At 40.5% G+C, this 26,477-nt stretch overlaps 1 protein-coding gene across 1 annotated transcript; it reads left to right on the forward strand.

Moving 5' to 3' along the window:
• The first annotated feature begins 110 nt into the window (after positions 1-110).
• Positions 111-25,979, forward strand: LOC139445139 (ankyrin repeat and BTB/POZ domain-containing protein 1-like). The gene is made up of 12 exons (XM_071226239.1): positions 111-259; positions 4,223-4,285; positions 7,009-7,064; positions 12,308-12,452; positions 13,210-13,369; positions 14,139-14,184; positions 15,155-15,271; positions 15,940-16,064; positions 16,833-16,925; positions 18,633-18,797; positions 21,185-21,385; positions 22,062-25,979. The coding sequence occupies exons 1-12, from the start codon at positions 204-206 to the stop codon at positions 22,266-22,268; spliced, it is 1,434 nt and encodes a 477-aa protein (XP_071082340.1). The 5' UTR covers positions 111-203; the 3' UTR covers positions 22,269-25,979.
• Positions 25,980-26,477: the final 498 nt, after the last annotated feature.

Below are 26,477 nucleotides of genomic sequence, written 5' to 3' on the forward strand. Positions count from 1 at the left end.
GAACAGTAAAGCATGATAAAATACCTAATCTAACCTTCAGGGTGTTACAAAACAAACACATATATTTGTCTGTGTCAGTGGCGACTGTTTGACAACATTGGTCAGAGGTCAACGCATACGCTTGGAATTTGGGCCCTGTTTTGTTTCAGAAATAACGATTTCGAGCGTTTGAGACAGCCCCTGTTGCTGCTTACATCTGAAGGATGGACGTCGTAGCACTTTACGACAGCTGTCGAGTTGGAGATTTGCAAAAAGTGAAGTATGTTGACATTTCATTTTAGTCCGTGATGTTCAGCCGTGCATGCACTGCTCTTGGTCTCGTTCATCTGAACAACAGTCAATGCGCATAATGGGAATGCACAGTCAGCTCACTTATTGTGCCAGAGCTCCAGATAAGCTTTTGGTGTTGTGGGTATTTTACCCATGCATTTTAAAATCATTGGGTATCAGTAATTCTACCTGCGTATTCAAATTTCTGTTACCCACTAGTTTTTACACATGTGGGTATTTAACTTTTAAGTTAAATATTTAAAAACACTATTCATCTAGTCCCTGCAAACTGGTGTCGTGTGGGTTCGAGAGCTTTATAGGACTCAAAAATACCACGATACTTCCACAAGAAAGTGTGATGGCAAATGATCATGATGTAACTGTCATCGTGGAGTTTGGCAAGGTTGACGGAATGCCCCTTTCCAATTTCAAAATAAGTTGCTGATTTGCTAATCGAATACACAGGGTAACTTCACAATATTTTGATGATACGCACAAGTTTTATTTTTGTAGCGTATCTGTAATGTTCGTTGCGTATTTGATACGCTTGGATTATATTTTACTGCGTATTTCTGCATTTCTGATGCGTATTTCATGCAGATACGCAGCTTATCTGGAGCTCTGTGTGCACAAGTGACTTCCTCGTGATAACGTCTATCTTTACACCACCAATCCATCAGCTTTTAATCTTAAACATGTGCTATATTCAATGAACACTTGTGAAATTTGGCTTTCAAATGCACTGTTAAAATTTGTATAATTACAGTCAATGCCTTTCAACATGCATGTGTATATCAGGGTTCTGAAGCTCAGTTAGAAAAGAGCAACTGACAGTACTGACATGGAAAACTAAGTTTGAGTTTCTGAGTTTATTTTTGTGTTTAGAACTGAAACACAAATAGAGACATTTACCTAGAACTGAAACACAAATAGAGACATTTATCTAGAACTGAAACACAAATAGAGACATTTATCTAGAACTGAAACACAAATAGAGACATTTATCTAGAACTGAAACACAAATAGAGACATTTACCTAGAACTGAAACACAAATAGAGACATTTATCTAGAACTGAAACACAAATAGAGACATTTACCTAGAACTGAAACACAAATAGAGACATTTATCTAGAACTGAAACACAAATAGAGACATTTACCTAGAACTGAAACACAAATAGAGACATTTATCTAGAACTGAAACACAAATAGAGACATTTACCTAGAACTGAAACACAAATAGAGACATTTATCTAGAACTGAAACACAAATAGAGACATTTACCTAGAACTGAAACACAAATAGAGACATTTACCTAGAACTGAAACACAAATAGAGACATTTACCTAGAACTGAAACACAAATAGAGACATTTACCTAGAACTGAAACACAAATAGAGACATTTACCTAGAACTGAAACACAAATAGAGACATTTATCTAGAACTGAAACACAAATAGAGACATTTACCTAGAACTGAAACACAAATAGAGACATTTATCTAGAACTGAAACACAAATAGAGACATTTACCTAGAACTGAAACACAAATAGAGACATTTACCTAGAACTGAAACACAAATAGAGACATTTACCTAGAACTGAAACACAAATAGAGACATTTACCTAGAACTGAAACACAAATAGAGACATTTACCTAGAACTGAAACACAAATAGAGACATTTATCTAGAACTGAAACACAAATAGAGACATTTACCTAGAACTGAAACACAAATAGAGACATTTATCTAGAACTGAAACACAAATAGAGACATTTACCTAGAACTGAAACACAAATAGAGACATTTACCTAGAACTGAAACACAAATAGAGACATTTACCTAGAACTGAAACACAAATAGAGACATTTACCTAGAACTGAAACACAAATAGAGACATTTACCTAGAACTGAAACACAAATAGAGACATTTACCTAGAACTGAAACACAAATAGAGACATTTATCTAGAACTGAAACACAAATAGAGACATTTACCTAGAACTGAAACACAAATAGAGACATTTACCTAGAACTGAAACACAAATAGAGACATTTACCTAGAACTGAAACACAAATAGAGACATTTACCTAGAACTGAAACACAAATAGAGACATTTACCTAGAACTGAAACACAAATAGAGACATTTATCTAGAACTGAAACACAAATAGAGACATTTACCTAGAACTGAAACACAAATAGAGACATTTACCTAGAACTGAAACACAAATAGAGACATTTACCTAGAACTGAAACACAAATAGAGACATTTACCTAGAACTGAAACACAAATAGAGACATTTACCTAGAACTGAAACACAAATAGAGACATTTACCTAGAACTGAAACACAAATAGAGACATTTTGCATTTTGTTCTGTTTAGCGTATATGACAAGTACCGCGAAACCATAGCTGCAGGCTACAAAGTTGAATGTACCAAAAACTTTAATTTTTGTGAAACTGTGAGCATATGCGCTTTGTTGAATAAGATTCAGTTGATTTTGGTTATACCATTACGATGTCTGTCTGTCCTATGATAGGGAACAGTGGAAACTTTCCCGGTGACTTATTGTACCAGTTCTCGTCATCGTCTTACAGCACGTGATCACGCCCACCGTTCCAGTTTAAAAAAATTATTTTGGGGGTATTTCAGTTATCGTGCTCAATATTTTTCTTAATTCACCAAAATTAATAAGAAATGCTATTATCAATTTGTTCTCTGCAAAATGACATAAACCAATATTCCCCAAATTCGATCTTGCTTTTCCCTATATATAGCTCAAATAGGTTTCGGAATTGTATTTTGAGGAAGATAGGAAGCAATAACAGAACTGAAACTGTAAAGGGAATCAGATACTTTTGCGTGAATTCGTCACGTGACACCACCAACGTGTCTTTTCTATTTCTATGTTTACTATCGGGCAGTTTGGTAAGGACTACAGGACAAGTGCCAATTTCTAACGCTGTCTTATATCCATTGTATTATCATATGTCCATGATATCCATTGTATTATCCTATATCCATTGTATTATCATATATCCATTTTATGTTCCTATATATCCATTCTATTATCATATATCCATTGTATTATCCTATATCCATTGTATTATCATATTTACTCATTGGTTTGTTACTTCTTTGTGTTCGATATAATTAAGTATTTGCATTTCTATTGAGTAACCCACTTTTTGCTCGCCAATTAATTTGATCATTTGAGTATTGACATTTTGTCCGTGCAGCTATAAACCTTGAGTATCAAGAACTAGACTATGCTGCAAGCAGCACCACCTGTCATTAAATCAGTATCATACATTTGTCTCGAATGAAGTGTCCCGTTCGAGTACATTTTTTCAATGCATGTGCTCCCCGAAGCAGGATTTCATGTTACAGCAGACCCATAAAGATGTGGTGTAGAATAGGTCTTCAACAACCCCTGCTTGCTGTAAAAGCTGACTATGCTTGTCGTAAGAGGAGACGGGATCGTGTGGTCAGACTCGCTGACTTGGTTGATGCTTGTCATGGATCCCAATTGCGTGGATCGATGTTCATGATGTCAATCACTAGATTGTCTGGTCCAGACTCAATTATATACAGACCGCCGTCATATAGCTGCAATATTGCTCAGTCAGCGTTTGTTTCAATTATGAAAGAACAGTATTCAGGTAGTTTAATTGCATGTCTATATTTAGCATCATGTCTTCGAACCAAACACAAAACAAAGATGAGTCCGGGGTATTTATCCCAATAGAATGGAGATAATATACCCTGGATAAATGAGAATGAATGTAATGAGCTTCTTAATAGCCTCCAGCAGTTAAAACCACATTCACTACCATTTACCATATTCACTCAGCCTAGCACAGCTGGTTCATTGACAGTGATAATCATATCATTTGGGTCATGATTTTTGTGGAATATGGTGTGATTCTTTTCCTCATTATATTTCAGATTCCTGGTGGAGGAACGAGAGGTTGAACTGAACACACGAGACAAGTGGGACAGCACTCCACTGTATGTGTAGCTTGGGCTGAAATTATCACACTGAAATATGTCACATTAAAATATAATAGCCCTGTTACCATGGTAACATGTTACACTGACAGGTATAGCTCACTGTAACCATGGGAACTTGTCACACTAAAATGTATAGCAGTTTTAGCATTGCAGGCCTCAAAATTAGAAAACAACCAGTTGTGCCCAAGGGCTCTGGACCTGTTTTTCAGGTGTGCTGTTTTTAATTTAAGTGTGCCTTGTCTATATTGCCCATTAATTATAACAAAAGGCAGCATTAGATAAAAAATTTAAATGACCAATCTTTTTCACGTTTGCTGGTTCTGAACCCAATGAACCTTTGAACATGTTGAAGAACTTTTTTTAGTTTTTCATAATTTCCAATGGGTTGAACATACTCTTTCCAAATTTTGCAAAATATTATATTTTTATCCCTGTCACATAACACGATTTGTATTTTGAACATGTTGAAAGATTCCAGTTTCTGGGAATGCCTCATGGTGATTTATGTTTAATTTAGATAATTTTGGCTTTGGTTCATCTGAACATCACGTGTCGGTCATGTCTATAATTTGTTTCACTTCTGAGAGGTTTTTTTCAATTTCAGTGTAAGCACTAGCACTCGGCAGTAGAGCTGTTTTCCTTGTTGGTTGTCTGCAGTAACTTTATTAGAACATGTAGAAGTTACAGCAGCAGACTTGAAGAAATATATAGTGGAGTTTTTCTTTTTAAACTTCCTGTTTGACAAACAGCGATCATCTGCTAGGTTTTTTACAACAAACAATGTGTATAACCACTTCCATTTGAAAAGCACGACCTCACAATATTCTGTCAAAATAGGGAAAGAACCGTGTCCATTCAATTCCAATCATTCAAATGTATTTTGTGCATTCTTGGACATCTGGTCAAATGTCAGTAAAATACAGTCAACAGCAATCACTAAATGATGCCTATTGGATTTACAACAGGAAGTCTTTCATTTCACAATTCAGTTTTGTAAACAAATGAAATAGATATTAACGTAAGTACTTTTAATGAAAATGGCCTTTTCACTTTTGTTACTTCGGGAGGCGCGGAGTCCAGCGTACCTAAAAAATCACAAACACTTTATATGTATACCGTCTCAATTTTACTTTATCCAACAAATCCACATGTTATCATGGTAGCAATGCTTTCTTATTACTATACCAGGAAGTTAATCTGTCAATACCATGATTTTCCTGCCCAATTTTTCCATATTACTATGAATATATATGCATATGAAGGAATCAGATGGTCCTTAACTTCTTTGAGTAGTATATTTACATTATTGATCATGTTGATAGCAGCAGTCATGGTAATGATACACTTTCTAATGTCATTGAGCTGTATTCCAATATCAATGTAAATGCTGGGAGTCCCTACTGTAATTGATCACCTTACATTTCTATAGATGGTGGCCATGTTGTGAACACTTGATGGAAGGGTACAGTTGGATAAAGGCCCTTTTGGCCGACTTGAATTTTCACCTTTAACTTTTGTAAAAGTCACGGTAAACAATGGTAAACTGAAATATTTGAATGACAATTATCAGACATATTCAAGTGGTTGAAAACTATTCCCTGTTTCTTAAATATTTTCACTTCTGTCAGGACCGAATACACGTTTGACTTTATTGAATGTGAAAAAGGCTGATTATTCAACTTATAGAGAAAATCTAACTACAGTAAAATATGTATACAACGAACACGCTTATAACGAACTGAGGAATGTAACAAACTTATTTTGGGTCCCAGCCATTTGCTGTATAGCTGCTGTATAAATGCTTATAACGAACTCCGGACACAACGAAATAAGATTAGTGGTCCATTTGAGTTCGTTATAACCGTAGTTTACTGTGTGAGCAAATCTGTAAATTTGTACTGTTGTTATCTCTATCTCCTACACATGCCAAGAGCATGAAGAAAATTAGCTTTAGTTAAACACTTGCTTATGTTAAAATATTTTCAAAGTGCATCCTCCTGAAAGCCTGAAAATCAGACATTTCAACATATTTTAGCCTTATCAATATATATTTAGTGTTGCTACAAGTCCAAAACATGCAAGTGTTGACATGCAAAGTCTATTTCTCATTCATATAAACACATCTGATACATTTCATAACAACTTTTAGTAATTTCTCAAATTATGCCCTTCTCATTGTCCAAAGGGTGTCCTTATCCTACCTTATCCTCTAATTACTTGCAACATGTACAACAGAAGCTTGTGCTATGTATATTCAACCATATAATATGTGTTTATATACATGGTATAAAGTTATCTTGAAACAATGGAATACAAGTACAATGTACTTAGATGAATCACTGCAGCCCTTCTGTTACACTTTTCTATTTCTGTGATAGCTTGTGTTACTGTTCACGCGTTATTTGTTTACTTGCTTTACTGAACGACCAACTGTAAACTTTGTTGAAATGGAAAAAAGAAATGAAAATTTGCTCTCTCTCTTTTTTATCCCACAATAAGCTGATAGCATATTGCACCCAAAAAAGTATCTTTCAAACAAGGATCCACTGAAGTTGACATATATTTAACATGAGAGTCAAAATAAAGGTTATTGTTGTTGTTGTTCGTGAAATTTGAATGGTGCATAAGCATGTTTATCATGAGGTACTCCTGGTCCATATCTTATCATACTTGTATAGGTCATTGGTTACTTTCTGAATGATATATATTTTGTCTTGCAGGTATTATGCATGTTTATGTGGCCACAAAGAGGTAGTCCAGTATTTACTGGAGCATGGTAAGTTTATGTCTTCAATCAAGCTCATTAAAATCAGATCTTAGTTCTCACTACCGCTAAACAGAGATCTGAGGACACCCATTACAAGTCACGTCAGACCGACCTTTCGCGAACTTTGACCCACCAATGGAATGACTGACAAGAAGTTGACATTAGCCAATCAGAAGGCAGCTTTCTCGTGCTTTTTAGCACTAGTTTCAAACTGGCGCCTACGCTTCAAAACATATTTTGACAAATTCTTGATTAAAAATTTGAAAACTGAACAAAAGGACATTCTGGAATGACTAATAGATGTCCTAGAGTGTATATTGATTTAGTTATAAAGTGTGTAACTGTCATTTGGATAACCCATGCTAAATCTTTCAAGGTTGCATGATTAGAAAACACATTCCGACTGTCATTTTCATGATCTTGTAAGCGACGCTCTGATTGGTCGGATGAAATATTCTGACGTGACCTATAATTGTAAAGCGGTAGTGAGAACTAAGATCTGATTTTAATGAGACTGTGTCTTCAATAAACAGAGTTCTAATTTGTGACCCCAGCAACCTGTTTTATCGTAAGAGGATGGATCGAGTGGTCAGACTTGCTAACTTGGTTGACTGCATGTCATTGTGTCCGCATTGCGTGAATCAATGCTCATGATTTCTCTTGATTGTCTGGTACAGACTTGATTATTTACAGACCACCATCATATGTCTGGAGTATTGCTAATTGTGGCGTTAAACAACAAACAAATATTATGGTTGTGACATTTATCTGTGTATCAGCTCGAACGATGAAGGTGAACTGCAGAGCCTTGTGTTTCCAGCCTTTGCTTTTAGAAAGGAATATGATTATTTCAAAATGGGATGGTTTGCTTTGGCAGGCCCAAGGACCAAGGATGTTTTCGTTTTGTCATGTAATATTAATAATCTTTATTTTTGAAACGTGTATTTGAAACTGACTCAACCATGACCCAGCTTGTGATTCATTCCATGCCTCAGTGCATTTCCCCATAGCAACAAGGGCACATTGTACACATTGATCGAGGCATGTCTCCATTCAGCATGTTCTGAATGAAGGCATTCTTGACTGCACATTAGAGACAATGAGTGCAAAGTTGGTTTGTCTGGATAATTAACTGACAGATGTTAAAAATCCTGATGATTGCATAGGTTGAGACCGTAGGACCTTGCTATGATACTGTTGACTTCAGTCATTTGAATGAGAATTTTTTAGTTATCCTATCTCACACTATTCCTCCTTATTCTTCGATCCTGGTGTGGAAAGGTCTTAGAACAAAGGTTCCAGCTTAAAAAAAAACAACTCACCCCAACACATCCCATACATCACTATATCCTTATGATACCTTAACTATTGGGAAGATTGGCAAGGACTACAGGACTAGTTCCAATTTCTAAGGCTGTTATCGCCTGGTGGATATGCCTTTCATGAACAGAGCATACATTTTGGGGTTTTTTTTCCGGAGCAAAGTTTTTCTGTCTCTCCGTTTGGAACCAATGAAGTCAATGGACACGAGACAGTGAAGCCATCACGTCCTTTCTGCAAGGACTATAATAGGCTATATTCTCAACATGACCCCCATTCTGTCTGTTGTGACTGTCGTGGAATGTGTGCTACCGATAAGAAATGTCAGCAATGTCGTCAACTTTCCGAGACAGCATTCACAAGACTGACCTTCATAACTGTCAGAGGTCAGCTGATCGGTGCTCCGGGGCTTCTGTTAGAGATTTGAAGCACATTTTTTCATCCTTCAAGAAACCGAAGATGACGGTGCTGTCTAGTGTTGCTGTGCCTCCCTCGTCTCCATGCAAGACCACATTATCTACTGTTCCATCACTATCAATTGAGGAGGATTCACAGGCGTCGGAGGATCGTCATCAACCAAAGGATCGATCGCCCTCGTCAGATCGTCATCACTCATGGGGTCGATAGATTGACAGATCCACAGGGATTGACTACCACTCAACAGATTGACATCTCGACACATCTATAGATCGACAACACTCAAGTAATCGTCATTCTTCATCCAATTGGCCAGCTTCCTAGCGATCGTCAAGACGATAGGTAGACACATTGTCAGTCATCGACAGGTCAACAATTAAAGGATCGACAGTTCAATACATTGATGGATCATCATCAATCTCGGGATTGTCCATCTCCATTGCATCGCCATCCCTTTAACAGTCAGTGTGACTTCTTGTCATACGTGGCAATTCAATTCCCATAACTCTGTGTAGAAATTCAATATGGTCAGTTTTTGCACATTTTATCCCTTTTTGATATCAAAGAAGTATTAACTCACATGAGGAAAGACATAAATAATAACATACATTCATTATGTTTGTATGTATTTTTGAAAAATAATTAACCGTAATCATAACTTAGGGGAAAAAGTTTTAAAAATCATGCAAAAAAGTAGGGTAATTTCATCTGGTAACTGCAAACTTCATATGTTGAATTTTCTTATAAAACTTAGGTCATTACAATCGCAAATTCTTTAGGAACACTATTACGCTGTTTTGCCTAAGGATGAACAAGTCAAGGGATCACCTGATCATCAAGCCTTGACAGCGCGACACTCGAAGCAAAGACATCTCAACACAACCAGGGACTGACATTCAGCACAACATCAATCACAGGATCATCATTCTTCTTCGAATCAGCATCTCTCTGAAGATCGACAGGGCGCGAGATCAACAAATCACCATGCATCAACAGTTTGACACTCTTCACAGGATCAATATGTCACCACTGAACATCTTTGAACAACACATGAACAACAGTCTACCATGGATCGCCATTACTCGGATGTTCGGCTTGTTTCTTCACCAGACCGCCATCATTTAAGGGATCAACAGGCTTCCCAAGGCCAACTTGGTTCACAGGTTGAAAAACATTTTGCAGATAGCTTCAAGTCTAGGGATGTCATGTTTTCACATGGTCACCTTCATTCGCTGGATCGGCAGCCTTCTCAGGATCAATAGGTGTTGCCAGAGATACTGCTCAACGTACCTCACGGAAACACAGGTCACCATAACGAGCGGGACCGTCCTTCGTCCAGAGAGCTCCAAACTTCTTATGGCTTGACAGATTGCTATCAGTTGGACAAAAGACAGTATCGTTGCCCTTCTCACAGAGATCATTACGGTCAATCGGATCGACTGCACACTATGGGTCAACCACTCTATTCCTTTTATTGGGATCACCAGGACTATAGATTGGGATGCTGTTATGACTCCTCGGATCATCATTCTTCTCCAGTTCATCCTCGTTCCCCTAAGGATCGTCGTTGTCATTTGCCTATTACACATAGACAACCTCAGTGCTCCCCTACTCTACCTACAAAGTGGGATCATCGCACTGACTCTTCTTCCATTCCCAACTCAGACTTTAAACTGCTGGTCCATGCGATGTCTATGGCACTGAATCAATGTGGCTTCCCTTCAGACATGACTTCTACTTTGCCTACATCCTCTACATTGAGGGCTCCTTCCGGACCAGTTACCATTTCGGAGCAAAGTCTCACTGATCCAGCAGATCCACAGTCACCAGTCTCGACTCCTGGAAGTTGCGATGTTGTTGACCCTTCGGATATTCTGTACTGGATTGTGGATCAAATGGGCCTACTATGTAGGATCTCTAAGGGTGATCAACTCTCAGGATTTGTGGTCTCTAGTCCCTCTTCAAACACTCTTACCTTATGCCTAAGAAGGTCTTCATGGATATGGGTGCGTATTTAAATCTGGCTTTTAGTATACCTACTCCCTTGGTCTTCTCATTCCTCTTTGCCAACAGGATTCACAATATAGCAGAAGGCATTGCTAATGACACAAGAATGCACAAAGGAAAGATGCTGGTCTCAGTACGTCCCGGGCCAAAAAGATGTCCATCAGACTAACAGCCACAAGAGTGGATCTTTTCGAGGCAAAGGCAGAGGTACCGAATGTTCCACTTCAAGGACCGTCTCGCTCACTACTGGATCTTCCCTTGAGTGAGTCAACCAAGCTGGTTGACTCCTCCGCCAAGTGACATTGAATCAGATCAGCACGACTGTGAATTTCTGCCCAAAGCTGCTATTCCAGAACCATGAAGTGGACGACTTTGTTACTTTGCAGCCAACTGGAATTTGATGACCCCTTCCTGACAAAGATCTTAACAGTCAGATACAGATTCCCGTTAGTGTCCCCATTTACAGTCACGGTTTGCAGCACAGATACTACGATGCCATCCAGATGTCGGCTGTCACAGAAGTCATAGGTACATTGGTAGCAAAACATGCCGTAGAATGTTAAGGTCTCATCCCTTCCATTCCAGGTTTCGATTCTCTGATCTTCCATGGGATGGTCCTCCCATTTGGAATTTCTACAACCCCATGTTTGTTCACCCGTATCACGAAACCAGTAACACAGTTTCTGCGTCAGCGAGGGATTTTGTTTGCGGCCTTCATAGACGAATGTCTCCAGTCTCAAGCCAACTCAGTATGGATGCTGCTACATCATCTGGCCTGGTTGATAAATGCGTCCAAGTCTGAGACTGCCCCACCTCAGAGTCTCCAGTTTATTGGTGCCCAGATGTTGAAATGTTGGTCCGCCCAGACAGGTGGTCAAAGATAGAGAGCCAAGTACCGTTGGCCCTCAAACAGCTCAACATGGCAAGAACTCCTCGGAATTCTAACATTGTCACAAGCCTTCACATAGCATTGTCAGTTACATCTACAAACAATACAGTGCTTTCCTCTGGCTCTTTCTCCAGGAGGCCAATTGCAAGATCAAGATTCGGCTCCCGTTGCTGCTATATGATCACCCTCGTTGGTGACTTCAGGAGTTGAATACTTGCAACGGAGTCTTTTTGCTGCCGTTGGCACCGAATCACCACCTCTTAGTCGATGCCTCCACAGATCACTGGACTGCAGGGTGATGGTCAGGAGATGACAGAAAGTAGCACCTCTACAATCTGGAATACCAAACAATCCTGAGATCCCCCCCACTTCTGTAGTTTCACAAGCAAAACATTCACATGCATCAATCCTGTGTTGTCTTGTGGTGTTACTTTTCTGTAATGTTATGTGTGGTTTGTGCATTTGTCCGTTGCTGCATTTTGATGATATTGACATTATTAATTTGGTACAGAATGACATCATTTTCATGTCTCACAAACTGTGTATGGTGCTAATGACTATCATATATCAATATAACTTAAACATTTGTCAGATTAAACAATGCTATGTCTGTCTTCAGGTGCCAAATGTGAAGCGAACACATTTGACGGAGAGCGATGTCTTTATGGCGCCCTGACTGATGAGATCCGAACTATCCTCAAGAAGTTCAGAGTCATCTCCTCCCGAACCATACGGCGAGACATGTACGAGGAATGTCTACGAAAGTAAGTATCCATCTGTACAACTCCACAGTCCTTCAAGATCAATCCAAAACATTATCAGTTGTTGTTGACATCTTCCCGAGGCAAGGTTGTTAACCTACTACAGAAGGCCAGTGTCCACCCTTGCCAAACTAGGCTGGAGTTATGGAGTTATATTTTGGCTGGACTAGCGAGTCTCGACATACGGTTTGTCAACAACATGGTGAATGCCATGCAATTTTCAGTCTAATGCAAAGCCAGTGTACCATAAAGTGATCTGATGCACTTTGCGAGGTAAGACCCGTTTTATTATGATATAGATCTTGATCATCAATCAGAGAGTTTTGACTAGGCGGCACAATTTTGTTTGAAGCAAATGCAAGTGGTATGATAGGTGGAATCTGATTGGTCAATAGAATGGACATAGAACACACAAAACTCATAATAGCCACTGGTGGCTCTACAATCGAGCTACATAATACCAACCTAGTTCGGCGAGGGTGGAAACTGGACTTCTATCATATATCTGTCAACTACACTACAAAGTGTATCTATCAGGAAGCCAGTACAATATCTCCTAGTGCACAATTCTGTATGGTGTTTATTGATTTCATACATATGTCTCACCTACCAGAACAGAACTTTTATGGCATTCAGTCAGTATCACACAGCATATGATGACTTAAAAATATGTACACAATAATCAATAGATGTAATGGCAATGATGATATCATGGTCATTAGAATACAACCCGCAGTCTACCATTGCTTGTCTGTTGCAGGATTCGAGAGGGGGCTGCCTACCATGATGCAGTGTTTGTGGTGGACGGGGTGAAGTTTCCCGTACATCGATGTATACTCAGTGTTCGATGCAACTATTTTGCTGAGTTGTTTAAAACACGATGGCGAGATCGGCAAGAAGTGGAGCTAAAACATGCACTGGTTTGTATTCGAAACAAATCTCGGTTTTGAGCTCATCCAAACTTTATCCACACTGAGACATACAGGATGTGAGACAGGAAGTCCTAGTCTTACTTTACCCTGTTTACAACAGGTAGTTATCAAAATGCCCATGCTTTATCTGCAAGAAATTATTAATTAAACATGACAAATTATCAGTAAATTAATTACTTGATTTTCATCCATCTTAAACTTGCAGATGTAAGATGGGAAGTAGTTTTTTCCTACATTTCTTTTTAACAAAAGGCCCCTGTGGACATTAAGTGTCAGCAGATGTGATTCACAGGGAAAATGAATGGTATGTATGTGTTGTAGGGCTAGCTCACTAGTGTAGAAATTATAGGGAACACACAACTGCACATAGCTATTCTTCACTGTGGGGAACGTTTGATATCAAATAAATGCTCCTCATTCCTTTAATCATAATCCAGGAGATGGACGTTGTATTTGACAACTGGAGGGGGATTTGTCTTAGGACTATATTTTGATGACCAGCCCGGAATTTTATGTAACATTTTTGTCCCCTCGGCATACTATGCAGGGGGATATGGTAATCATCTCGTCTGTCTGTCTGTCCTTCCATATTTTGTTTCAGGAGCGTAACTTGAAAACCATGAACTATTTTTTGTCCAAACTTGGTATATGTATTAACCAGGGGCTGCAGTGGGGCCTTTTGCTATTGTGGGGACCTAGGGGATTTTATCATCTTCTGATGACTCTTGTTTCTTTATGTAATGTTATATTATTGCAGGTTTCACCTTGTGCATTTGGAGCTGTTCTGGATTACATCTATTATGGTGAGATTATGCTTTTGTTTGTACAGAAGTACAGTCAAACACTATTGTGTCCAAGTTAAAGGGACCTACGTAAATATTTTGTTATCCAAAGTTAAACACAATCAAAAGATGATGAATAAAAAAAGAATATGCAGGGACCAAGATTTTACTTCTAGACAACTGTAAGTTCGACGCATCAAAGTTTGACACTGTACTCAACAGTGTTTGACAGTACTTGTTAAGGAAGCACTGCAGACCCAGAAGGATGGGCTGCATTGTAGGTGGTCATTCCCTGTAGACATTTGGGGTTCCTCTTGACTGGCAGATCTGTGAAGATCCAGGGTGGAATAGGTCATCAGCAACCCATGCTTGCCATATTAGGCGACTATGCTTGTCGTAAAAGGTGACTAACGGGATCGGGTGGTCAGGCTCGCTGACTTGGTTGATGCATATCATTGACGTATCAAACATGTTGAAGGCTTCCTCCTGGTGTGAAAAGTCCTCCACAGGAGAAATGATGTCATCATCATTTGCAGAATTCTTGCCAGACAGTTCTTTCTTCAGGTCCTGTACATCTTCCCGAGGCAAGAGAGTTAACTGACTATAAAAGTCCAGTTCCCACCCTTGCCTAAGTAGGCTGGTATTATGGAGTCATATTTTGGCTGGGCTAACAAGTCTATGCATGGTCCAATCAGAATCGCGCAACAAAATTGCAATCTGGTTTGTAAACTGTTGTGCTGATTTCGGTCGAGTGCAGGATTTGCAAAGCATGTGCACCTCCAACTCATTGTCAACAGATATTTTCCAAAGCTTTTCATGATTTTAATCAAGTGTGGACTACTATTGCAATAGTCATACAAGTCATACTAGTGAAAATAGCCCCAGCAGTCCCCCAATCTGTTAAGAGTGCTCCAGGTATCCTCCATAGTTTGTTCCAGAACCTTACAACCACCCTTCGTATGGTTCATGCTACATGTTGCTGTGTCTGCAGGTCGACTACAGGTCCATGTGGACCTGATACATGAGTGTGTGATGATAGCCAAACAGTGTCAGATGCACTGCCTCATTGACCAGATTGAAGACAGAATGGAAAAAGATGCATCATTTTGTGAGTATGCTTCAACACATCTTCTTTGTTGTTTAATCTGAATACTGCATATAATGACTGCTTTCCATTATGTATGGTTAAACATTAACAGTGTTACTATGGTTACAATACACCTACCTCACGTATTGATACACATCATACTATTTGAGGGTCTGTCGGGTAGCCTAGTGGTTAAAGCTTTCGCTCGTCGCGCCAAATACACGGGTTCTATTCCAGACATGGGTACAATTTGTGAAACCCATTTCTGGTGTCTCCTGCTGTGATATTGCTTGAATATTGGTAAAAGCAGTGTAAAACCATACTCACTCACTCACTCACTCACTCACTCACTCATAATATTTGAATCAAGATACAAAACCCAGGGGTAGACACCATTGGTCATGTCAAACTAGTACGCAGCTCGTTTTGGACTAGTGGTAATGTAAAATAAACAGATTTGGGATGAAACAACTTGTCTGTCCAGATTTAATTGTCTCGGCCATGTCTATACCTGATACATATCGCAATTCACTACCCCCACCATCATCTTAACTCACTGTTATCATCTGGAACAACAACATCGTCTTTGACCTCACCATGCACACAGTCACAATCATCACCACCACCACATCAACAGAGGACCGATAATCGAGTATGTCCATGGTGTGACCATCTGCTTGTACTTCTAGTGTCAATGAAACCGGGCCTGAAGGTGACGTCGGTGGTGATCGAGCCCCCTCTGGACTCCCTGGGGCTGCAGATGGACCTCGGTCTTCTTGGGGACAGAGCTTTACCGGTGGAACTGAACAAACTGGTACATATCATCTTGTCTCAGTAAACCTGTACCCTGGTCGTAAGAGGTGACTTAATGGATCAGGATAAGTGTAATCATACACCTGTCTACAAATCAGATGCAGTTTGATTATGTGATTAAGTTCACTCAAACATTGTATTCATAGGCAATTAATAAAGTTACTTCATTGACAGAAAATTAATTTTAAACAAGAATTACTTTAAGAATAACAGTATGTGCTGAAAGGATTACTACCCTCATGTCTTTCCATATCATAAATGTAATATATTATTAGAAATAAAGATGTATGTACTATTTTTGTCAAAGGCTGAGTGACTCGGTCACCTCAGGCACTGCGAATATCTGTGCAGAGTTGTGTCCCTTGGGTTTCCCCATGATTACAGTACTTCAGGCTGTCCTCCCACAGCAAGCAGACACGCCATGCTATAACTGGAATACTGTTCACAGCGTCTTAAACCCAATTCACTTGAGTAATGGGGAACTTATTGTAACCATGCATTTATAATTTCAACCTTTAATACAAGGAGTCTCAAAACCTGTATGCAGTTGACGTCTCAACATACTCTGGTGTTTTGGGCATGGTATTTCCGTTCCCCCTTGTAATGGATCATACAATTCTATACATTTTGTACAATATTTACTGAAAGTTCATCAAAGTATGTCAGCACTATCCCCATGCTCAGGGGTTTCACCGAAGTGGTAAACTGTTTCAAGCCGCATTAAACCCAACTCGCTCACTGACTCATCAAAGTTTTATTTTGTCTACAGGTTGTAGGAGAGCTGCCATTCGACCCTGACCTGTCCCAGATCTACCCTGACGTCTGCTTCTCAGTGGAGGGTCTGTCGTTCATGTGTCACAAGGTGGGCAGCACCCTCTACTTGGAGGAGGAACTTCACACATTCACACAACATCCTTCTCAATCTCACACTTCTCACACGGGGTATTCTGGAGTAGAATAGGTCCCCAGAGCCATGGTAACCCATAACATCCTTCTCATTTTCACACTTCTCACACGGGGTATTCTGGAGTAGAATAGGTCCCCAGAGCCATGGTAACCCATAACATCCTCCTCATTTTCACACTTCTCACACGGGGTATTCTGGAGTAGAATAGGTCCCCAGAGCCATGGTAACCCATAACATCCTCCTCATTTTCACACTTCTCACACGGGGTATTCTGGAGAAGAATAGGTCCCCAGAGCCATGGTAACCCATAACATCCTCCTCATTTTCACACTTCTCACACGGGGTATTCTGGAGTAGAATAGGTCCCAAGAGGCATGGTAACCAATAACATCCTTCTCAATCTCACACTTCTCACACGGGGTATTCTTGAGTAGAATAGGTCCTCAGAGGCATGGTAACCAATAACATCCTTCTCAATCTCACACTTCTCACACGGGGTATTCTGGAGAAGAATAGGTCCCCAGAGCCATGGTAACCCATAACATCCTTCTCATTCTCACACTTCTCACACAGGGTATTCTCGAGTAGAATAGGTCCCCAGAGCCATGGTAACCCATAACATCCTCCTCATTCTCACACTTCTCACACGGGGTATTCTGGAGTAGAATAGGTCCCAAGAGGCATGGTAACCAATAACATCCTTCTCAATCTCACACTTCTCACACGGGGTATTCTGGAGAAGAATAGGTCCCCAGAGCCATGGTAACCCATAACATCCTTCTCATTCTCACACTTCTCACACAGGGTATTCTCGAGTAGAATAGGTCCCCAGAGCCATGGTAACCAATAACATCCTTCTCATTCTCACACTTCTCACACGGGGTATTCTCGAGTAGAATAGGTTCCCAGAGGCATGGTAACCAATAACATCCTTCTCATTCTCACACTTCTCACACAGGGTATTCTTGAGTAGAATAGGTCCCCAGAGGCATGGTAACCAATAACATCCTTTTCATTCTCACACAGGGTATTCTTGAGTAGAATAGGTCCCCAGAGCCATGGTAACCAATAACATCCTTCTCAATCTAACACTTGTCACACGGGGTATTCTTGAGTAGAATAGGTTCCCAGAGGCATGGTAACCAATAACATCTTTCTCATTCTCACACTTCTCACACGGGGTATTCTGGAGTAGAATAGGTCCCCAGAGCCATGGTAACCAATAACATCCTTTTCAATCTCACACTTCTCACACGGGGTATTCTGGAGTAGAATAGGTCCCCACCAGAGCTAGGGTAACCCATAACATCCTTCTCATTCTCACACTTCTCACACGGGATATACAAAGAGAATCATGTATACCATAAGGAGATACAAACAGTATTATGTATAATGTAAGGAGATACAAAGAGTATCATGTATAACATAAGGAGATACAAACAATATCATGTACAACATAAGGAGATACAAAGAGAATCATGTATAATGTAAGGAGATATAAAGAGTATCATGTATAATGTAAGGAGATACAAAGAGAATCATGTATAACGTAAGGAGATACAAAGAGAATCAAGTATAATGTAAAGAGATACGAAGAGTATCTTGTATATATCAAGGAGATACAAAAAGTCTCAAGACTATCATGTGATGTATATGTTGCAGGTGTTTCTAAGTGGACGCAGCGACTACTTCAAGGCTCTCATTGAGGATCACTTTGGGGAGACAAAACTGCATGGAAACACTGACATACCAGTTGTGACACTGCACAACATTACGCCAGAGGTGTTCGCCCGTGTGGTGCAGTACGTGTACCAGGACCTCTGTGAGGTAAACACACTGACATACCAGTAGTCACATGAACATACCAGTGGTTACACTGACATACCAGTAGTCACATGAACATACCAGTGGTTACACTGACATACCAGTAGTCACATGAACATACCAGTGGTTACACTGACATACCAGTAGTCACATGAACATACCAGTGGTTACACTGACATACCAGTAGTCACATGAACAAACCAGTGGTTACACTGACATACCAGTAGTCACATGAACATACCAGTGGTTACACTAACATACCAGTAGTCACATGAACATACCAGTGGTTACACTATAATACCAGTAGACACATGAACATACCAGTGGTTACACTGACATACCAGTAGTCACATAAACATACCAGTGGTTACACTGACATACCAGTAGTCACATGAACATACCAGTGGTTACACTGACATACCAGTAGTCACATGAACATACCAGTGGTTACACTGACATATCAGTAGTCACATGAACATACCAGTGGTTACACTGACATACCAGTAGTCACATGAACATACCAGTGGTTACACTGACATACCAGTAGTCACATGAACATACCAGTGGTTACACTGACATACCAGTAGTCACATGAACATACCAGTGGTAACACTGACATACCAGTAGTCACATGAACATACCAGTGGTTACACTGACATACCAGTAGTCACATGAACATACCAGTGGTTACACTGACATACCAGTAGTCACATGAACATACCAGTGGTTACACTGACATATCAGTAGTCACATGAACATACCAGTGGTAACACTGACATACCAGTAGTCACATGAACATACCAGTGGTTACACTGACATACCAGTAGTCACATGAACATACCAGTGGTTACACTGACATACCAGTAGTCACATGAACATACCAGTGGTTACACTGACATACCAGTAGTCACATGAACATACCAGTGGTTACACTGACATACCAGTTGTTGGCGGAGAGCATGTCTGACAACCTGTGTGCAGCTGACCTCTACATGCCCCACTTCCTTCAGCTGTCTGCGTAGAACGTGTACGACATTCTGTGTGTAGCTGACCTCTACATGCCCCACTTCCTGTTTCAGCTGTCTGCAGAGAACGTGTACGTCATTCTGTGTGTTGCTGACCTCTACATGCCCCACTTCCTGTTTCAGCTGTCTGTGGAGAGCGTGTACGACATCATGTGTGCAGCTGACCTCTACATGCCCCACTTCCTGTTTCAGCTGTCTGCAGAGAACGTGTATGACATTCTGTGTGTAGCTGACCTCTACATGCCCCACTTCCTGTTTCAGCTGTCTGCAGAGAACGTGTATGACATTCTGTGTGTAGCTGACCTCTACATGCCCCACTTCCTGTTTCAGCTGTCTGCAGAGAACGTGTACGTCATTCTGTGTGTTGCTGACCTCTACATGCCCCACTTCCTGTTTCAGCTGTCTGTGGAGAGCGTGTACGACATCATGTGTGCAGCTGACCTCTACATGCCCCACTTCCTGTTTCAGCTGTCTGCAGAGAACGTGTATGACATTCTGTGTGTAGCTGACCTCTACATGCCCCACTTCCTGTTTCAGCTGTCTGCAGAGAACGTGTATGACATTCTGTGTGTTGCTGACCTCTACATGCCCCACTTCCTGTTTCAGCTGTCTGTGGAGAACGTGTATGACATTCTGTGTGTAGCTGACCTCTACATGCCCCACTTCCTGTTTCAGCTGTCTGCAGAGAACGTGTATGACATTCTGTGTGCAGCTGACCTCTACATGCCCCACTTCCTGTTTCAGCTGTCTGCAGAGAACGTGTACGACATCCTGTGTGTTGCTGACCTCTACATGCCCCACTTCCTGTTTCAGCTGCCTGCAGAGAACGTGTACGACATTCTGTGTGTTGCTGACCTTTACATGCCCCACTTCCTGTTTCAGCTGTCTGTGGAGAACGTGTATGACATTCTGTGTGTTGCTGACCTTTACATGCCCCACTTCCTGTTTCAGCTGTCTGCAGAGAACGTGTATGACATTCTGTGTGCAGCTGACCTCTACATGCCCCACTTCCTGTTTCAGCTGTCTGCAGAGAACGTGTACGACATTCTGTGTGTTGCTGACCTCTACATGCCCCACTTCCTGTTTCAGCTGTCTGCAGAGAACGTGTATGACATTCTGTGTGTAGCTGGCCTCTACATGCCCCACTTCCTGTTTCAGCTGTCTGCAGAGAACGTGTATGACATTCTGTGTGTTGCTGACCTCTACATGCCCCACTTCCTGTTTCAGCTGTCTGCGTAGAACGTGTATGACATCCTGTGTGCAGCTGACCTCTACATGCCCCACTTCCTGTTTCAGCTGTCTGCAGAGAACGTGTACGACATTCTGTGTGTTGCTGACCTCTACATGCCCCACTTCCTGTTTCAGCTGTCTGCAGAGAACGTGTATGACATTCTGTGTGTAGCTGACCTATACATTCTACCAGGGCTGAAGAGACTCTGCGCCAACTGCATGGGTGAATACATCGACATCAAGAACATCATCACCATTCTCAGAACCTCAAGGCTCTTCAGTTTACGGAAGTTAGAAAATGAATGTGCAGAGTTTATTGCAGAAAATTTAGAAGAGGTGAGTTCTGTCGGCTTGTGACTGATGGGTGTTTACAAAAGGTTCATATTTGGCCAAACTCTTGCTAATTTGCATGTATCTGACTTAGGCAAATCTGAACTCAGTTTAGAAACTTTTGGAAATTTATAGTGAATACAATCAAGTTTATGCGGCATCCGTGGTGGGAACGACTGCACTTTCAGAGGGCGGAGCTTATACATGTGATCTGAAAGGCCAATATGACGTTATCAGACCACATAAATGTCATTGGTTTTTGTGTAATCGGGTGTAACACGATGACATGACATGTAAACCCTCGCCCACATTGGCTGTTCAAGAACAAGGATGTAAGTTGCAAGAAATGTGCAATTCGTCAGTAATGATAGTAAATATCTTTCATATGATTCCAGCACTTTTTAAACTTTTTGGTTTCCAATCTTCCTGTCATTTCTTTGGTGATGGGGCCCAACTACATAAAAAGTTACGGTTGAATGGTAAATTGGAAGTGATTCAGTAGCATTTGATCGTCTAACCAAACAATTTCTGGGTTTGGTTCCATAAACTGAAACAAAATTGGCAATGCCCACTAACAGACTACCGGTACTGTTTCCTGAGTGGCTGATCACTGAATGGGCAAGGCTTTTGTGCTGAATGATATTACTGATTTTGTATTGTCGTCTCCCCTTGTTTCTCCCAGGTGATTGCTCAGGAAGACTTCATCAAACTAGTGAAGGAGGATGCAGCCAATCTCCAGGAGCGCCACGAGACGGACACCATCGACATCATCGACGAGGTGCGCTTCTACATCACCAACTTCATACAGACGTACAGTGAGATGCAGGAGGCCAACGAGAGGCTGAAGCTGATTGACGATCTCCTGGAGGAGCTGTATCTAGAGGGATAAACATGCAGTGGTTACACCGGCTAGTCACACATGCAAACACACATGCACACACATGCACACACACAACTGGAGGAGCTGTATCTGGAGGAATAGACATGTCGTGGTTACACTGGCTAGTCACACATGCACACACACATGCACACACATGGAGACACACATGCACACACACAACTGGAGGAGCTGTATCTGGAGGAATAGACATGTCGTGGTTACACTGGCTAGTCACACATGCACACACACATGCAGACACACAACTAGAGGGATAAACATGCTGTGGTTACACCGGCTAGTCACACATGCAGACACACAACTAGAGGGATAAACATGCTGTGGTTACACCGGCTAGTCACACATGCAGACACACAACTGGAGGGATAAACATGCTGTGGTTACACCGGCTAGTCACACATGCAGACACACAACTGGAGGGATAAACATGCTGTGGTTACACCGGCTAGTCACACATGCAGACACATGAACACACAACTGGAGGGATAAACATATGTTACACCAGCCAGACACACATGCACACACACAGGCACACACACAACTGGAGGAGCTGTATCTAGAGGGATAAACATACCCTGGTTACACTGGCTAGACACACATGCACACACATATTCACTCGTCACTATGGACACACATGCAGAAACTCCTGCACACATGCATGCAAACACGCATGCACCCATCATTATAGACACACATGCAGACACACATGCCCCAAACCACCACAGATACCTGATATACAGACATCCAATGCACAAAAACATCATGTATATATACACATCCAATACACAATTCTGATTACATCAAACATCCCATACACAAAGGAATCAATACATAGTTTGCATGGTTCGGGATTACAACACACTATTGTTACTGTCCACAAGAAATGTCCACACATCAACTGGCAGCATTTCATCCACCATCGCCTAGGTGACAGTGATGGTGAGACATGCAGTGTTAGCATTACACAGTGTTGGATGGACAAATATACAGTGTTATATGGAGACAGATATATGCAACCAGCACTTTTAATCCTCTATTTATGTCATTATCCAAGGTGCATGTTTGTGTAGTATCAGCTTATGTATTAGGGCTGGGACGGGTACCAGGTACCCACAGGACTACCCTGACACGTTGTTAGTCACGTGAGTATTCTAATAGGCTGTAATGATAAAAAAAAATCAGTTGTTTTTTCTTGGGAAAAAATGTGCTTTATACACACACAAAAATACAGTATCTATTTATAATCTATTATGAATAATGTAGTCGATGAATGTGAACGCCGGTGTACAGCAGATACCCGGGTAAGATATTGGGGGTCAGATATTGGGGGTCGGGTACCCAGATAGTGAATTCCGACTCGTCCCAGCCCTATTGTGTATGCTTGGGACCTGCTGTCTTTGTCTTTAGCACGTTGTAGCATGAACAGTTTACACAGTAGGTGGTATTACCAGGGTTGTGATACTGACAAGGGCTTGCATCCACAGGAGAAGCTTAGAAGGGACATAACTGGTAATAGCCACTGGTGGCACTACGATACAATGGGAACTGGACTTTTACAGTCAGTTAACTCTCGTGCCTCAGGAAGATGCACCTACTGGGACACAGCATTGGTTTATTGAGTAAGTGGCATCAGTGAGTGGACCTCTTTTGCATATTTTTTGGATATATTGGGTTGGTTTTTCGCATCGATAACCCAAGCCATATATACTGAACAATACAGCTAGAGATCATGAACATTTTTTTAGATATTTTTCATGAAATTGTTTTTGTTTTTTTTATAAATATTTATTTGTTGCTTTTCATATTGTTTTACAAAACAGAAAAACAGTGACTTCCATGTTACAAAAAAGTATGGCATGATGACCAATATTTATCATGTTTATAGAATCTGTCTATATTCCCGCTCATAAGTGCTGTACATTTGGAGATGAAGTAATGCTGCTTCGGTTTATTCTCGAAGATCTGGAACGACGGAATATGCTTTTGTGTCTTTACATGAGAAAATAGGTTTTATGCAAAGAATAATTATTTGATTATTTAATGGGTCATTACTTCTGTATTGGTATCCAAGCAAAACTTGTCGTTTGGTGATATTTCCTTTGATTTGAGTATGGTGTTTAGCCAAAGTTCCAGTGCTGCCCCTGAAATTGTTGTCGTCTTCACTGTGAAAAAAGATCTCCCAAAATATTCATGACCCCTAACTTGTTTTGTCCAGTATATGATGTAGATGGTACATAAGGTTACACTGAAGTCATCCTGTGATGACGTAGCCTGGTACAATGTTGGTATACTGTATCATGTCATTGTCACATTATGTTCATGTATTCTAATGTTGATGTAACAGGGGAACACAGGTCTTTTGTTTGTTTCCAAACTCGTGTATGATTTCAAGTGATCAAGTTATGTTATGACAAAATAATACCTGAACAGACGGGACTTGATGTGATAAAGTTGCAACAGTACCAGTTGGTAGTGTGTTTAATGTGCATACAATTAGAACAGTTTGTGCAACGGTACAGATGGCTTTGTATGGTCGAGTTCCCTGTTAGTGAACAAGTCTCGGTCAATACTGAGAGAGATGTCATGCTGGGTACAGTGTACAGTGAATGTATATTTGTCATTTATTTTGTAACAGATTCGGTTGTGTAGCTCATTATAAGACATAAGATATTTGTAGATGATGAAATTTAGACCCTGCATACAGTGAAACCCTGTTAATCTGGACAGCCTGTCTTGGAACATCCCCTACAATAAGGGCACTTGACTGCACGCTGGTGGGTCCAGAGTGGGGAAGGGGGAACATGTCACCCTATTCATACAGCTGATGTGTCAGTCCCATATGTGTTGGTGCACTCTATGACTTGGTAGTGTGCACAACACCCCACCCAACCTCTCTTAAAAGTTTAGAAAATTTCAGAAATTTAAAGGAAGATGTGTCACTTTGGGCTGATGAAGTAATGGAAGCATAGTGACCCGGGTAATACATTTTTTTCACACTCCTGGATCCACCCCTGTTGCCATAGCAACAGGATTTCCCTGGGAATAGCTTTATCTGGTAAACAGGGTTTTTGTTGTATAAAGACCACAGGATGAAATGGGTTTGTTTTTTAAACTGAACATGTACATAGTGCTCAAGTATGGGTTAGTTGGTGTACCCAAAGTAGTTCCTCATTGGTATATGTATCATGATAATCATGATATATGTTTGTTTTTTTACTGATGGTGTTTTATAGTGGGAACTAAACCTTGTTATACAAGAATTATTTATAACCGTTTTGAAACATGTTATTTTAAACCTGAATATAAACAAATTGTACATGTTGCACCGTTCGTCAAGCGGAGTGTTTGGAAATGTCCTTGTCAGACAGTTTGACCTTGATATTTTCATGCAGAATTAATAACCTTGTCTGGATCTTGTTTGAAGCAATACTATGCACAAGCATAGGTGATGCTGAATTATCATATTGTGATGCCTTTGAAGGCATTATCATGATGATCACCTCCCCTGAAGCAGTGTTTGGGTGCTGAGCATGTGGTTCCTGTTGAGTTTTAGTCAGTCGATATCATGGTTCCTTAGTCTGCGAGTAGCTAGGGACCCATCATTTAATATTCTTGGGGGCCTGGGAATTTATGTTGAAGATAGGCTATTTATAAATCACTACTTCATTCTCTGGAAGTATGAACCAAACAAATATTTTTAAAATTTGGGGGGGGGCAAAACACATTTTTAAGGACATCGAGTAAATTCTTTTTGTAACATCTGAGGCAAAAGTAATCTTTCCAGTATTTTCTGCAACAACTTATTTTTGGAACAAGACCAGTATTAAAAATTTAGAACAATAATAGAATAATATATCAAATAATTAATGGTTGTTGAAGTGGTTGAAGTGTCACGCTCAAGACCACGGTTCGATACTCCACATGGGTGCAATGTGTGAAGCCCATTTATGGTGTCCTCCTCAGTGATATTGCTGGAATATTGCTAAAAACCCATACTCACACACTCACTTTACCTCAATACTGTTCCAGGAAATTATTATGATAATACCAGCAAGCCTTTAGAATATCATTGATTTAATTGTACTTCAAATCAATCAGCTCATCATGCTGGGTACAGTGTACAGTGAATGTATATTTGTCATTTATTTTGTAACAGATTCGGTTGTGTAGCTCATTATAAGACATAAGATATTTATAGAT

This window comes from Haliotis cracherodii, unplaced genomic scaffold (assembly GCF_022045235.1).
Source record: "Haliotis cracherodii isolate W230 unplaced genomic scaffold, xgHalCrac1.p SCAF_6, whole genome shotgun sequence".
In the NCBI taxonomy this organism is placed as follows: Eukaryota; Metazoa; Mollusca; class Gastropoda; order Lepetellida; family Haliotidae; genus Haliotis; species Haliotis cracherodii.